At 38.9% G+C, this 17,201-nt stretch overlaps 1 protein-coding gene across 7 annotated transcripts in view; it reads left to right on the top strand.

Annotated features, from left to right (window-relative positions):
• Positions 1 to 13,750, top strand: part of ZCCHC4 (zinc finger CCHC-type containing 4) — a 55,231-nt gene extending 41,481 nt beyond the window's left edge. For 4 of the 7 annotated variants that reach the window (XM_023549768.2, XM_064286002.1, XM_064286003.1 and 1 more), the window contains 5 exons: positions 4,411 to 4,532; positions 4,931 to 5,006; positions 7,057 to 7,108; positions 7,607 to 7,751; positions 12,964 to 13,750. In XM_023549768.2, the coding sequence (XP_023405536.1) occupies positions 4,411 to 4,532; positions 4,931 to 5,006; positions 7,057 to 7,108; positions 7,607 to 7,751; positions 12,964 to 13,126 (558 nt within the window). In that variant the 3' untranslated portion in view covers positions 13,127 to 13,750. Of the gene's footprint in view, positions 1 to 4,410; positions 4,533 to 4,930; positions 5,007 to 7,056; positions 7,109 to 7,289; positions 7,752 to 12,963 lie in introns of those variants that run through there. The other 3 variants (XR_010322161.1, XM_023549769.2, XM_023549770.2) reach the window with 3 other exon arrangements.
• Positions 13,751 to 17,201: the final 3,451 nt, after the last annotated feature.

Below are 17,201 nucleotides of genomic sequence, written 5' to 3'. Positions count from 1 at the left end.
TGTGTTTCTCTCTTCAGTGCTGTTAGAGCTTGTTGTATGTATTTTGGAGCCCTGTCGCTGGGTGCATAGATATTTATTAAGGTTATGTCTTCTTGGTGAATTGCTCCTTTAATCATTATATAATGTCTTCCCTTGTCTTTTATGGTTGATTTTGCCTTAAAGTCTATTTTATCTGAGATTAGTATTGCGACTCCTGCCCTTTTTTGGTCATTGTTTGCTTGGTATGTATTTTTTCGTCCTTTGATTTTTAATATATGTATGTCTTTGTTTCTAAGGTATGTCTCTTACAGACAGCATATTGATGGATCATGTTTTTTAATCTATTCTGCCACTCTCTGTCTCTTTACAGGGGCATTTAAGCTATTTACATTCAGTGTGATTATTGATAGGTTTTTTTTTTATGAGTTTATTGCTGTCATATTTTACTTTTTGCGGGGGGAAGTGCTGATATTTTCTTTATTCCTTGTATTTTTCTGTGCTGAGTTCCTTTTGTTTGTGGGTTTTCTTTTCTTTAATTATTATAGATTTTGTGTTTACTGAGTCTTCATGCTTTTCTTTTTTTTATTCTGATGAGTAGTTTTGTTAACTTTCTTTGTGGTTACCTTGAAATTTACCCTTATCTTCCTAAATTTGAATCAGTCTTTTATTACTTGATACTGCCTTGACTTCCTCTCCCATTTGAAAGTTCTATACCTACACATTTTATTCCCTTTTTTATTCTTTTGACATCAGTCGTTTATAGATTGATGTCTGTTTCTCTGTTTTAAGTCTTTAATCTTTGTTCTATCATTGAAAGTTCTTTACCTAGGTTGGCATCTGGCTGACGCTGTCCTGTGTCCTAGACTAGGTTGTTGTCTGATGTTGATTCTCTAACTGAAGGACTCCCTTTAATATTTATTGTAAATTTGGTTTGGTTTTTATGAATTCCCTTAATTTCTGTATATTTGGAAATGTCTTAATTTTGTCATCGTATTTGAGAGAGAGTTTTGCAGGATGTATTATTCTTGGTTGGCAGTTTTTCTTTCAAGGTTTTATATATGTTGTCTCATTGCCTTCTTGCCTGCACAGTTTCTGCTGAGTAATCAGAGTTTAGTCTTTTTGTTTTCCCTTTGTAAATGGCTTTTCACTTTTCTCGAGCTGCTCTCAGGATTCTCTCTTTGTGTTTGGTTTTGGCAAGTGTGATTATGATATGTCTTGGTGATTTTCTTTAGGGTCTAAGCTATATGGGGTTCATTGAGCTTCTCAGATGATCACCTTTTCATCTTTCATTGTATTTGCAAAGTTTTCTGCCAGCAAACCTTCAACAATCTTCCCTGTGTTTTCCATCTTCTCCCCGTTCTGGAACTCTGATCACATAAAAATTTTTGCTCTTAATTGTGTCACACACAGTTCTTAAGTGTTCTCTTATTTTTCCTCAAACGAAGTGGCATCCTTGGATTTGTCTTCAATCTAACTGATTCTCTCTTCCATTTTTTCCAATTTCTTAAACCTATTGAATTGTCCATTTCTGAAATTTTGTTGCTTATCTTTTGGATTTCTAGTTGCTGTTTTTGTATGATTTCTAATTATTTGTTTTTACGTTTTCTTGTATTTTTTTTTTTTTTAATTCTTCTATTGCTGTGTGTTTTCCTTGATTTTGGCTGTGTTTTCGTTGGTTTTCTCGATTTTGTCTATTTTTTCCTTTGTCTTGTCTGTATTTCTCTTGATTTCTTTCCTCATCTCTTGGAGAGCCCTAAATATTAGTCTTTCGAATTCCATATCAGGTAGTTCCACTGCCTTATCTTCTACTGAAAGGGCACCTGAGTCTTTATTTTGATCACTTGCCAGAGCCATCTTGTCCTGGTTTTTGTATGTCTTGATATTGTCTGCTGTCTCCAAGATGTTAAGGTATTATTTTCCTTATTTATCGATTGTATGTTCATTTGTTTCTTTTTTGCTTTGTTTTGATATGTCAGGTCAGGCAGGTCAGGCGTGCGTGCTGCTTGCTCGTTTGTGGGCATGATAGCTCTTACCACCTTGTCTGGGTGGTCAGGGCAGCAGCAGTTAGGGTGAACCTATTTCGCTGTACACTGGTTTGCTGAGGTGGTTGAGGATGGACTGGTGGGTGCTGTCTGCCACCTGATTTTGGCCCAGCATTGTGGGAGTGTTCACAGCCCCTTGCTGGATAGGTGGTGGTGTTGGACGGGGAGCGGTATAGGCCTACTTCCTACCATTCAGCAGCTGGTTAAGTGGTGAGAGGGGCGGGGTGGTGTGGGGCCAGTGAGGTAGCAGGCCTGAGCACCAGGGAAGCTCTAGCCATGGCAGCGTAGTGGGGGCTGGTGGGAAGGAGTGATGGCATACGAGGCCAGGTTGGGGAGGGGGGAAGAAAAGAGAGATAAAGAAAAAAATGTAGCTGGTAGGTGGGGTTGGGGCAGACCTGGGGGCTAGGTGGGAGTGGGAAAGAAAAAAGAAAAACAGGAAAAAAAGAAAATGAAAAAGGGGGAAAAGTAGTGGAGCAGTGCAGGTTGGCCATTGGGTGCAGGGTGGATCCAGGGGCCGGGGGAAGGAGGGGAGGTGACATACTGGGCTAGGTGGGAGGGAGGAAAAAAATAACAAAAGCGTAGAAAGAAAATAAAAAATGACATGTTGGGAGCCACGGGTGAGGGTGGGGTAGACCTGGGGCAGCAGCGGGTCGGCGCGTCAGCGGCTCTGTAGTCATGCGTAGGGTCCAGCGGGAAGGTAGGGAGGTAGAGTACAGGACTAGGTGGGAGGGCAAAAAAAAAGGAAGAAAGAGGAAAAAAATAATTAAAAAACTGCATGGTTGGGGCCATGATTGGGAGTGGGTCTGACCCGATGGCAGGTGGGAAGGAAGGGGAGGTGGATTACAGGGCTAGGTGGGAGGGAAAAAGAAAATAAAGAGAAAAAAATATGGCAATGTGGCAGGATCTACTGGGTGGGGGCAAGGTGGACCTGGGACAGTAGCGGACCATTGGCTCTCTAGCTTCTGTGGCGTGGCAGGGTCTGGTGGCGGGGGAAGGGGGGAATTGATGTATGCCACTAAGTGAGATGGAGAAAGAAAAGGAAGAAAGAAAAGATAAAGAAACTGGCGATACAGTGGGGCCCAGATGACTGGTCAGAGGGCAGGTTAGAAGTGAAGGAAGGTGATGTATAGGGGTAGGTGGGAGGGAGATAGGAGGAAAAAGAAGAGAAAGAAAAAAGAGAAAAATAGGCATGGGTTGAGCCAGTGAGTGGGGACCTTGTGGACCTGGGGCAGTGGCAGGCCAGTGGCTCTCTAGCTGCAGTGGTGTGGCATGGCCTGGCGGGAAGAGGAGAAGGTGGTGTGTGGGGCTAGGTAGGAGGGAGAAAGAAAAGGAAGAAAGAGAAAAGAAAAAAGATGGCGTAGTGGGAATTGGGAGGCGGGGTCGGGGCAGACCTATGGTGGTGACAGGCTGGTTGCTCTGTAGCTGAGGCAGCACAGTGTGGCCCAGTGGGAAAGAGTGAGTGGAGGTGGTGTACGGTTCTAGGTGGGAGGAAGAAAGGGAAAAAAAATACTGCAGTGGGAGACAATGGGTGGGGGTGGGGCAGACCTGGAGCAATGATGGACCTGTGGCTCTCAGGCCGATGCAGCATAACCTGGCCTGGCCAGGGGAGGGGCGGGTGGAGGTGGCATAGGGGTTGGGTGGGAGGGAGAAAGAAAAGGAAGAAAGAAAAAAGACTAAAAAGAAATGCCTTGGCAGAATCTGGTGGGTGGGGGTGGGGCAGACCTGAGGTAGCAGTGGGCCAATGGCTCTCTCTAGCTCATGCAGTGTGGCCTGGCAGAAGGGATGGAAGTTTTGTACAGGGCTAGGCAGGAGGGAGAAAGAGAAGGAAGAAAATGGGAAAAAATGGCATGGCGGGGGGCCGGGATAGACCTGGGGTAGTAGTGGGCCCATGGCTCTCTAGCCAAGTGGCATAGTGTAGCCCATCGGGAAGGAGTGGAGGTAGCCTATGGGGCAGAAGGGTTAGGGGTGGAAAGCATGTTTCTCTGGTTACTGGGTGCTGTGTCTCCTGTTGGGAGTTCAGTGCTGTTGCCTGCCTGTACCCCCTGTCTGAGGTAATTGCTGTCTTTGTTCTAAGATGGCAACACTGTGCCCTGTTGACTGGCAAGGGAACCTCCACTCCATATCTCTCCTCGTGCTCTGTTTTCCATCAGTTTTCTTCTTCCTTTCAGTGTTTTATCTAGGTCTTTATTCCTTCATTTGATGCTTAGGGTTTCAGGATTAACGTTTGTATCTGTTTTACTTAGCCTTTCAGGTCTTTGCTACAGAGGAATGGCATGGTGCTTCTGTCTGTGGCGACATATTGGCTCCATCTCCTCCTGCTTAACAAATCTTGTGTTGACTCATTTGAGTAAATTTTCTTTTTGCCTTTTTTTTAATTTAAACTTTCTAGGTAGATTATGATAATCATGTACTTTATAAACATGGAAAGACAGGTCGAAAACAGTCTCCTGTGCGAATTTTCACCAACATTCCACCTAATAAGATAATCCTTCCTACTGAAGAAGGCTACAGGTAAGATCATAGCAGGACTTCGATATCCATGAATCACTGAAAATAAACAAAATGGAACAACCAGAATCGAAATAATGGGAATGTTCACGCATTGTGAAGGACGTAACCAATGTCACTGAACAACTTGTGTAGAAATTTTTGAATGGGAACCTAAACTGAAGTGTAAACCTTCATCAAAAACACAATAAAGTATTATTATTAAAAAAATATATATATATATGTATATATACAAATCTCTAAAAGTAAAATGTGTTTAATTTTAAATTTGGTCCATAATTTTATATTGAATTTGGATTACATCCACTTTTTGTAAGAGGTGTCTTGTAAACTTTTATCTACTGCGTTCATCTCAGTGAGTACCTGTAGCTGATTTCTCTACGTTTCTTTCTTTCATCTAGATTTTGCCCTCTGTGTCAACGATATGTTTCTTTAGAGAATCAACACTGTGAGCACTGTGATTCTTGTACATCCAAGGTACTGTTTTCTTATGGAATACCTCTTTATTAGTTTTATTTTACTTTATTAATTTCACTACTTTGGTGTAATGTTATTTTTTAATATTATAATTTACATCAATATGCATGCTCATTTATTAGTCTTGCTTTAATGTTATATGTTAATTATAATTATGGAGGTCAACAGGCTTTTTAAAATACTTAATTGCCTTCATCATCATCAGCAAGTATTTGAATTCATTTTTACATAGCACTATATGACTGCCAAAATTATGAGTGTTTCAAATAAGGCATTAAATGAGTGCTAACTTTATATCTACGTGTGTATATAAAATTTATATATACTTATGTGTTACAAATAAGGCATTGATTTACTAGATAACCATCACTATTCCAGTGAAATAATAATAACATGTATTCTGCACATTTATGTGCCAGGCCTTTTCCTGAAAGCTTTATATGGATTAACTCATTCAGTCTTCACTTCTCTCAACAGCCCTATGAACTAGGTACAGTTATTCCCTGGTTCTTACAGATGAGGGAAGGCTACAAAGGGACATAAAACCAAACCAAACCCAGTTACTGTTAAGTTGATTCTAACTCGTGGCAACTCCATGTGTGCAAAGTAGAACTGTGCTCCGTAAGGATTTCAAGGCTGTCACTTATTGGAAGCAGATTTCCAGGCCTTTTTTCAGAGGCACCCTGGATGTGTTTGAGTCACCGAACTTCTAGACAGTTGTCGGGTAACAGTTTTTGTTACCCAGGGATTCCAGACCGGTGACATACCTCTATTTGTTGTTTAGAAGGGTAGGATGATACTTAAGATGCTTTGTTTATTTTAAGTAAATCTGGTCAGAAAGGGCATGTGAAGCTCAGTTTGGCTGATCAGTGCAAATTATTCCCCAAAGAAAAGGTTATATTTATATAACTACTGGAAAGTATGTTTTTCATAATTGTATAATTTTATTACTGGTTATACTTGTTTTTAACTATGTAGCACATCTGATGACATATTCTTTCCATTAGTTTAGGAATTATTTGCATTCTTCATTTCTAAATATTATGCCTACATTTTATAAAGTTCAAAATGGAGAAGACAAAACTTTAGTATTTAGGGTGGGCACATAAGCTGTAAAAATAAACGAAAGCAAGGATGATTACAAAACCCAGAATAAGTGTTACTCTGTGTGGGAGGAGGAAGGCTGTGATTAGGAAGGGGGACATGGGGAGGTTCCTGGGGGGCTGCTGAGAGTCTCTTTCATGACCTGGTGGGTTTTATCAGTGTTTTTAATACAGGTAGTCCCCGACTTAGGACGTGTTCAAGTTACGGTGAACTACATTTACCATCTGGGCTTTTCTTTGTACATCTTATCCTTTGTAATATGTACTACATACAGTGTTGCAGCATGTGATTTGCTGCTGTTATCCCTCTCAGATGTTCACTCGCAGATATTCAGTGTTATGGTTTACTGGTCAAAATACTGCCATATAGCAGGCTCTGGCAATAATAATGAAAATGAAAAAAAAAAAATCAGAACTGACAATGGAATTGTCAGAATGGAACCCTGTTGTAAATCGGGGACTACCTACACTCGTTAAGCTGGACATATATGTTTTATGCACTTTTCAAGATAATGTTTTATTTCACTGCTTTAAAATTACTTGAACAGTAACCAGTAATATCTATCTAAATTACATAAATTTCTCAAATTTGAATTTAATGAATTTTTATTGTACAGTATGGACACAAAATTATGAGTCATTCTATTGAAATTTTTATTGAGTCCTTTTTTTGTGCAGATTGGTTTGCTTTAACTACGTAGACTTTCAAGATCATCGAGATAAATCTCCCAGTTTTACAGTTAAGGAAATTGAGGCCCAGGGAGGAGGCATAGGAGTTGAGTGGAGAAATGCATAAATTAAATCAAAGCATTTAATTGTGAAGCCCAGGAAAGTGAGAAATAAAGAATGAATAATTTACACAGACTTTAATTAGACATTTTAATTTTTAATTGTGGAACCTGATTTTTAGTGACAAATTAAACATAGTTTATAAATTGTTTTTGTAGGATGGCAGGAAATGGAACCATTGCTTTCTCTGCAAAAAGTGTGTGAAGCCTTGTGAGTATTGAGACTTGGTGTTTGAGAGCCTTTAAAACATTTCAGAGTTTTTCTTCATCTAAATAGGATTTTTATTTAATTGTATTCATAAAAGAAAAAATAGCAAATGTAGAGATTTGCATTCATTTACTTGCTTTTTTAAGTTTTACTGTTACCAAATTGTATATTCTCTCCTTCACAGGGAGAGGCGGTTCTGCTAACCTGTTTCAGTGCAGTAGGAGTTGATTTGGCTTATCTTAATAGGCCCCTGCTATCCCAGTGGCCGGGAGCTCATTGGAGAAGGGCTGAATTTGTTGCTGTGTCACGAGAAGAAGTTAGCTGGCTTGTGTGGGATTCCACCCTCTTTGCCTTGTTTTCTTAAGCCAAATTATAACCAGATATACAAACCAATCACAATATTTGAAGTAAACACTATGCATGTTTTCTTATCTTAAAAGTTAGTAAAACGACAAATTATAGGAAATAAACTTCTTCTAAAAGGTAATTGTTATCTTTCAGCCTGGATCCACTGTACCGTTTGCAGTTACTGTGCTGCTCCACATCATTCCTGTGGCGGTCCTAAAGATGGCTGCTTCGTCTGTGGTGAATTAGATCACAAACGTACCACTTGCCCTAACATCTCCTCATCTCAGAGAGCAAACAAGTTAGTTGAATTCTTTTATTTACTAGAAAAATCTTTCCTTGAACAGCTCACAGAGATCAAGCTGTAAAAGTATGTAGTCAGAGGATTCAAATGTGCTCACTTAATTGTGACCAAAAAAACCAAACCCATTGCCGTCAAGTCGATTGTGACTCGTAGCCATCCTAAAGGACAGGGTAGAACTGCCCCATAGAGTTTCCAGTGAGCACCTGGTGGATTTGAACTGCCAAACTTTTGGTTAGCAGCCACCAGGGTTTCATTCGCTATTATCGTTGAAAAGATACTAATAAAACATTTAAAGTCACAATCTCTACTAGTAATCATTTACTAAAAAATTAAGTATTGTTTGCATAGATGGAGGCAGGATATGAAGATGAGTCAAAGAGCTTGCTTTCAAAAAGTTCACAATTTTACAGGATAAGACATGAAAATAACCAAAATATAAGGCAGAAACTGATTAACTGTACCTGTCCTGTGTCCAGTTGTAATTTGATAGAGGGAGAGGTTATGTTTCACTGTGGGGTAAGAGTTCAGGCTTTACTGAAGGACTCTTTAAGCCAGTCTTCCAGGGACAGATCAGGTTTAGACTTGTGGTAGCAGGAAAGGCTGGAGAAGGTATTTCAGATTGAATGTAACATGTAATTCCATGGTAGAGAAATTGTAAAATGAAATTATTTCTTAAAAGCAAGTCAGACGAAAGGAAAATACTTAAAAATATTTAATATGTAAATGTTTCAAACTTTTATTGCCATTCTTTTCTATGATTATTTTCACTACTACCACCAATATTTGGTATTGATTGTAGACCAGAGAAAAGTTATACCAGTAACAATAGCATATTTACTATTGTTAAATGTAATTACCATTGCTATTTCAACCAGGCTAATTTGAATGATTATAATTATCTTTTTTTTGTTTTTAAACTAAAGGGATGATAGGAATTGAACCCTCTTGTTTTATGGATAAGAAAACTGAGACCCTTTCCTAAGGTCACATGGTTATTAGGTAGAGATTACCAGATATCCAATTTCACATTACATGAACGTTTGAAATCAAGATAGAAGATTCTGAGCCGTCATGTGAGCTGTGATGAAAAAACACCTATTAGTATTAGAAGTATATGATGCATTCATTAGTTAATATTTTATGATTGTATTAGGATTCTATTGTCTCTTTTTATTTTCTTTGTGAAAATTAATTTTTTTCATTAAAACCCAGCCACTTGAATTCTACCTCCTACTTAAACTGACTTTTCCATTACTTTTTATCAGATTTACTCTATTTTAAATAATTTTTTCTATTAAGTAACCCGAATGGAAGTAGAATTTTAAAAACATTAAAGAGGCTGTCGTGTAGGCTTTTAATATCTTAGAAAATTAGTAAAGAGATACTCAGGTTTGATATGCATAAGCTTTAGTTTACTGCAAGGTAGTCATGCAGGTAAGACCTCACAACATTCATTTAGAACTGGAGAATCAGAATTTACAATTACGATTACAATGTTGGTCAATGGTTAGAGTCCAAATCTTTTGCTTTCAGGTTTATACCTTTGATGAGAGGTCTCAGGAGGCAGGCTTCACCACAGCTGGAACTCATTAGAGATCCCTTACAGCTAGGGTCCAAGGCCAGTGGTGGTGGACAGAATCTCAGTTCCATATCTATCTTCTCTCAGTACGCGAGCAGAAATTTAGAGTTTATATGTGAATTTATCACCTTGGCTTCTCGTGAGGGCCAGTGTGATGTCAAAGACTAGTATGTTCTGTCTTTTCTTCAGGGTTAGAGAGTAGCCAAAAGATGCATTTTCTCTTCAAGGTTAGACATTAGGGAGGTTGTTTAATTAATGTTGTTTTCTTGTATCACAGGATGCTGGGTCAGAGTGAACTTAAAGGTTATTTACATTCTTTACATACTTCACATGCTCCTGTGTTTCTGTGTCTAAGTTTAGAAATTTTCTAAATTACTTTATTAGGAGAGCCTCAGAGTGGTAGACATAGTTCTAAGTTCATATTATGAGTGCTTATTCATATGTATTTTGAAAGCATAATAGTGTCTTAGACCTTATGGGATTTGAGATCATTATAGAAACAGACAGAACTTATTGACGAATCTTATAAAATCTTCTAGTAGAAACCTTTAAGAGTAGAATGCAACCTAATAAACTATCGGTCTGTGACTGTTACACTATTCTCAGTAGGAACAGGAAGATAACACCTCTGTAAACTCATGATACATAGAAACTGAACTTGCATTCTTACACACACACACACACACACAAATAACCAAACCTGTTGCTGTCGGACTCATAGATCCTATAGGACAGGGTAAAACTGCCCCAGAGTTTCCAAGGCGCTGCTGGTGGACTCGAACTGCTGACCCTTTGGTTAGGAACCAAACGCTTAACCATTGTACCACCAGGGCCTGGTAGGCTCTTTCCTGGGTTTTAAATATCCTCAGTTAGTCTGTTTTGTGGTAATACAGTACAACCTGTGAGAGCTGGAACGTGACAGGACTGCCTTGTTTTTCTGGGTCTTGAAAGTTTTCGGCCTTTGACAGGTTGCAGTCTTACTACTTTTCTGTTGCTCTCTATTTGTGGAAAATATTTGTGTTTTCCTTCTCTGACAGGTTTCCACCTTACACAGGTTCCGGCTTTCACAGGTTTTACCGTATATTGTTTTCATTGTGGGAATTCATCTGTGTCTTTCAGTACAGATTTTAGGAAGTTTAAGTCTAAGAGCAAATCCATGGGGATGTGGTATACCTGGTCATTCTTAAATAGTATTTTACTTGCTTCTCTCAGAGAAGACTCCTAAACTCTTGCTAACATTTCTCTTAAAAAATTTTTTATTTTAAAATTAACAAGGCTATGTTATTTTTTGTCTTTAAGATAGTAAAAAAATAATTTTAATAGTATTTTAGGCATACATGGCATAAAAGATCTTTCTAGCTTATGTTTTTTACAGCTGTTTTATATTAATTTGTTTTTCCTTAATGCTAATTTTCCTTTGGTTGTGAACTAGAATGATGCTGGCTCCCTCTTGTGGTTAAAACTCATTTTGTCAATTACATAAATACTTTTAGAGGACAAAGACTAAAAAAAAAAAAAAATTTTAAGTAAAAACAATTATTTGATTTATACTCAATCAGTTCATCACAGCTTCAAGACTTTACATCTGCAAAGCTTTGTTTATTCATATTGAAAATGAATATATTAAGATTTTTTTCCACCTATTTTTGTTTACTGTATCCCCTAGTGAAATCTGGTTATAGTGTTGATTTTTAGTCATGCTTATTCGTGGATGAGCCAAAGAAAAATTTGTTTAAATTTATTTGTACAGGCATTGACTTTGTTATCAAGAGATTATACTATACTTCATTAAACTTGCTAAATCATCACTTATCAGGAAATTATCTTACATTTAAAAATTGGCTGGGGGAAAGAGGAGATTTGTATAACGTGCAAAAACAATATAAAGATGACTGTTTTCATTTTGAACTGATAGAATATTCCAGTCCATAGTGCAAAGTCTACATACGGAACATTGCAAACTTGTCAAGCGAAACTGAATAACACTTGAGTCGTGTGGAACTACTACTAATATTTATTGAGTGATTACCATATGCTTAGCATGTTGCATAGCTGAGTAATTTATAGTAATGCATAGCATCCAAAATGATTAAAAGCAGTTTCTGGAATCAGTCTAGTTTTGCCACTTCCTCACTGGATGATCGTAGATTTTCATAGCCTTAATTTCTTTTCCTAAAAAAAGCCTAGGGAAGGGATAGGAGGGTGATTTCCGCCTCGTCTGTCTTCTAGCTCTTTGAAGTCAAAGATTATGCCCATTCATTTTTGTATTCTTGACACTTATGCCGAGTGAACAAAAAGTGAGGCTTAAGTTTGGTTCACTAGGGGATTATGTATTGTTTGTGAAACCTTTCGCAGGTTTTGGTCCCGGGAGGTCAAAAATAAGCTTTTCCGCAGGGCTTGTGGTTTACGAGAGGTGAAGCTAACTATTGATATTGCTAGCTATCAAAAACCAAATCCATTGCCGTCGAGTCAGTTCCGATTCATAGTGACCCTATAGGACAGAGTAGAACTGCCCCCTAGGGTTTCCAAGGCTGTAATCTTTACAGAAGCAGACAGCTGCATCTTTCTCAAGTGGAGCAGTCCGGTGGATTCGAACCGCTGACCTTTCCATTAGCAGCCGAGCACTTTAACCACTTCACCACGAGGGCTTCTGTTATTGCTGACTAAACCAAACCAAAACCAAATCCAGTGCTGTCGAGTCGATTCCGACTCATAGCGACCCTGTAGGACAGAGTAGAACTGCCCCATAGAGTTTCCAAGGAGCACCTGGTGGATGTGAACTGCTGAGCCTTTGGTTTGCAGCCATACCACTTAACTACTACACCACCAGGGTTTCCTTTTGCTGACTAGTGACGGGAAATTTCTAGGCTTGCCAGAACTGTTAAGCCCAACCTGTTCTCTGGTTCATGATACGATAAATGGTATTCTTCCAGCTTGGAGAAAGTGAATGTACAAACCAGTAGTCTCTCTCAGCCACAGATTGCCCGTAACTTAGTTCAGAGAATGCCAGAAGCAAATGATCTGTTTTTTTCTGGTGTGGTTTAGTGCTTTTAGAGGGCAGGGTCCAGCTTTTTCATTTTGAAGCTAGTTTTCAGGAAGACAGGGACCACGAAATGTGGACAACCTGTATGGCACTTGCCCAGGACTTTTAGTTCCTGAGGAAAGGAAAATTAGCCCAAGGACTGTAGGACTTATAAAATGGGCCCCTTCCAGTGTTGTCATTTTCCCATTATGCTAACTGCCGAATGCATAGGTCCTTTTTGTAAAAAATGTAATTCAGGAGTTTGAAGATTGAAGTGCTGAGTTGAGCAGTATGGATGTACCAAAAAAAAAAAAAACAGAAAAAACCAAAAACATAACTCATTGGCTTGACTACCTCTGTGATGTGTTTGTCCTAAACAGATTGTTCTAAATGTGTAGTAACCATCTTTCAAAGAAATTTCTTTTCTCAAACATTTTGTTTGGTCAGGCTTCTGGCTATCTCCTTGTTACTATGGTAAGAGTTCTGTGGATTTATGCTTATAATACAGTAAATTCCTTCTCTCCTCTGTTTTCTTATTTGGTTAGCTAGTTAATTAAACTTCAACATAATTACAGAATTCACTGTGCTCATTCTACAAAATAATTTAGTACCTTGTTTTTCAGAGCTGTCAGGAAGCAGAAGCAAAGAAAAAGTAATAAGATGGAATTGGAGACCACTAAAGGACAATCCATGAATCATACATCTGTTAGAAGGAAAAAAAAAGAGAAGGGAAAGAGCCCATCAATATCTTTGCTCTTAAATGTCCAGTGACTTGAGAATCAGAAAAGATTTATAGTCCAACCTTTGATGACATTTTCTGAAAGTGCCACACTGGACTTAAATTCAGCCACTTGCAAAGGTTTGTACCTGGCTAAGCCAGATACAGTCAGGCAGTATATGCTGGTTTATAGATGCCTTGTCCACCTCTCTGGAGACCTGGGGAGTTGTTCCATCCTTAGCTGGCTTACTAGCTCTCTCTGCATGCCTTCCTTCTCTTTTCCAACCATACTATTTTAGCCTCCTTTATCTGAAAAATGGACATACAGCATTCTTTTGCAGAAGGTGTCAGAAGAAAATGAAAGTGAAAACTTAAGAATTTTTGTTTACATTGAATATAAAACTCTGTTAACTTAGAAATGGAAATATTTGAAGTTAAATATTAAAACAGTATGAGATGGTTTAAACTCCACTTGAAAAGAAACGTACAATGTACAATTATTTTTAGGCTGCATCTGAAGATGGAAATAGTTTTGACAAAGGCACTCTGAAGATATAAATATTATAATTATGATGACATTACTATTAAATATTTACTTGTAAAGTACATTTTATAGTTGTCCTTCAATGTACAGAATCACTTGTCTTTGTTGAATGAATGAGACATTTAGAATCAACGAGCTGTGTCATCTTGGCTTCTTTTAATCTATGCTGTTAGTGTATCTCTATGTGTAAGTAGTAGCAGAAAGCAGGCTAGTTTGGTGGTTTAAACCCTCACTCATATCCTAACACTTCCTGGCTGTGTGTCCTTGACCAGGTCACTCACTCTCTAGAAGCCCGTTACTCATTATTACAATAAGGATAATAATAGGTAGACCCAGGTTTGCTTTAGTGAGTTAAATGAGACACATGTGCCTCACTCATGGCTCTCTTCTGTCACTGGTGAGCCATGGTAACAAATGAAGATTGCTGGGGAGGCCCAATGTTAATCCTCCAGTGGTCCAGTATCAAAGCACTGCAGGGAGCAGTTTATACTCAAGAGAACAAACAGTTCATCTCCCCATTTCCCTGCTAGATATCTGACATTATCTCCTCAAAACTGAATAGTTTCGAATGGCTTCCACCTGCATAATGGCTTTCCCTTGTCCCCAAACTACCGCTTTAGAGCAAATTTGGAGGCATCTTTGCTTGGGGTTAGCTGGAGTCCCCTGTGAGTAAGGTTGGAGGGAAGTGCACTCCATCTGGTGTTTGAATTCCAGGTATGTTAGGCCTTTTCGATACATGAAGTGGAATACTCTAGCGTGGCCCTGATCGTTGTGGTAGTGGTATATTTCAGGTGACATCCAAGGATGGGCCAAGTTCCTGGACTTTTAGAAGCATCAGAAAACTCTTCTCTTGCCCCCTAGGTCACGTGGGTTGCTATGCTGGTAGGAGGGACAGATTTGGAGGTGATTAGATGAGATGTGAACCTGGTAAAATCATTGTAAGATTAACCTTCTCTGAGTCAGACACGGACAGGGACATTGCCTCACTGTTGTGGTATCCACCATACATGATAACTATGAAATTTCTCAAGTATCTCTGTCTGGCACCCAGACACCTGTGGGACCATGACTCCTGAAGAATTGAGCCCTAATGGCTAATGGTTATCATCACATTATTTCCTTAATTTTAAGACACCATCAATTTTTTCTTTTTTTAATTGTAAAAATATATATAACACAACATACGTCAATTCAACATTTATGTCTCGCACGTTATAGGTGCTCAGTAAAATTGTTTTGAAGGATAGAATTTTCTAGAAGTTTTCAGATGGTAGGCATGCGTAAGATATGGAGAGAACTTCTATTTTCTGTTTCCTGTAAGGGCTGAAAAAAAGGGAAAACAGATCTACACAATTCTGATAGGAATTTAGAGTCAATACAAGGACTATTCTAACACTGAGGTTTTCAATGCTGGAATGTGCTGTGTGAGGAAGATTGACAGCCTTATCTGGAAGTCTTTAAACTTAGAATAATTTGGCTTCCTAGGTTGTTTTAAGAAAAACATTTATGTTGATGTCTGGCCTCTTCGAAGTAAGCTATAAAATACTAGGCATCTGGGAGAAGTTTGACGAGCTTTTGGGTATAAAACCACAGCCTGCAAAAGGCCCTGGGGAGATGCCACCTCCTTCACGATGTCCTTGTTGTTCTCTCCAGGGGAATAGCACTTCTCTTGCCAGTGCAATAAAAATACAATGTGTGCTTGTGTGTGTCTTAATTTGTACTTCTCTTAAGGTACTTAAAGCATGCGCTGTATTAGAATGACTTTACTCGTTTACCTCATTACACATTAGAAGCTCACTGATGACAGGGGCCTTGTGGACATAACGATGTTTGTTCACTGGTTCCTGGAGCTGCCCCTTGCGCCCGGTGACATCAGAGATAACCAGCTGCATCATGTATGATCTGGGTTACTCCACCCAACAACTCTGGGAATTAGGCAGACAGCCTAACGCATTTCTTTACACCAAGACAATACCTTCCAAGTGTTAAAAAAAAACCTTCCAAGTGTTAGGTGCTTATAAATACAGATTAAGTGAGTGGAAATGCCTCAAAACCTTAACTCTGCTACTTGAATAGGAAGCTAACACACTTAGAGTTGCCCAGGTGAGGAACACTTCCAGAAAATGGAAAGGAAAATCTAATTTCATTTATTTGATGCTATTTTAATTGGAGCATTAGGACATGTGTTAAGTTACTTGAAAGTGATATGATACGATCATATGATATGATTTCTACTATTTGATTTCAGGTGAGCTAGTGTAGACTGAGGGAAATAGCAGCAAAAGTAAGCAAGTAAGCAAGCAGACGTGCTAGCTCTGAGTTTTACCCCATTAGCTGGACAGTCACAAGATTCTCAGACTGGTTAGTTGCTGAATACCACTGCAGATGAGACAAGGTAATCCCTAAGAAACAGCTGGAGTAGGCAGACCTCAGTTTCTTCACCTACAAATGTGGCAGTGAGGAGTGGGAGCAAACTAGGGAAAGTCACCCAAACATTCTGCATGTTAAAAGGGGACTATTAATACATGAGCCCAGTAAATCAAAGAAAAAATCACCCCAATCCTACTACCCAGAGAGAATCACTGTTAAAACGTTGAGGTTTATTCTTACGGATAGATTCTTGCATAGATAGCAATACAGACATACCCTAAGTTTTCCCCCACAAATACAGAATTGTTAATTATTCCTGTTTTGTAACTCACTCTTTTTCATAAATATGTTGTGGACCTCAATTTATAACAACAGTATTTTTTCCAATATGGATATGTCGTATTTTAAAAAATGAATCTCCCATGGTTGGACACCTAAGTTGTTTGCATTTTTTCACTATTATAAACAAGTCTGATGAATGTGCTTATAACCAAGTCTTATTTCCTTAGGATAAATTTCTATACTTCTGAAGACTGGATGTGTAACTCCTATTAGAACTTCTTCACATTGGAGTCCTGTGTGTTAGTCTCTGGATTTCTTGCCCCTAATAGTTACTGTGGTGATTGTGGGAGACAAAAACACCAGGAGTCCATACCCATTCTGCCAAGATGGGACATCTCCCAAGTGCTTTTTATAATTATTAACACTATTGTTAGGTGCCATTGAGTTGATTTCAACTCATAGTGACCCTGAGTGACAAAGTAGAACTGTCCCATAGTGTTTTCTACGCTGTAATCTTTATGGGAGCAGATCACCAGCTCTTTCTCCTTTGGAGCCACTATACTGGGTGGGTTTGAACTGCCAACCTTTCAGTTAGCAGCTAAGCACTTAAGCACTTACCCATTGTGCTACCAGAGCTTCCTTAATTAACAATATCCCTCGAATAGTTTTGATTGATTGTTGTATTGAATATTGTTGATTGCCTTGGCAGCACTGCTGGACTACTAACCAAAAGGTTCATACCCACCCAGAAGCACCTTGGAGGAAAGGCCTGGCAATATGCTCCTGCCATAGCCACTTAAAACTATTTCCTATTTCCTGACCATACCTGGAACTTCGCATCTATGCTGCTTCCTGTGCTGTTATACGTGCCTTCTAGAAAATCCACACTCATCTCTGCTGTGAAGACGTCTTCATGTGTAGGTTCTACCTTC

The sequence above is a fragment of the Loxodonta africana genome, chromosome 5 (assembly GCF_030014295.1).
Source record: "Loxodonta africana isolate mLoxAfr1 chromosome 5, mLoxAfr1.hap2, whole genome shotgun sequence".
Lineage (NCBI taxonomy): Eukaryota > Metazoa > Chordata > Mammalia > Proboscidea > Elephantidae > Loxodonta > Loxodonta africana.
The sequence above is the reverse complement of the archived record's forward strand: the minus strand, read 5'-3'. Positions and strand labels throughout refer to the sequence as shown.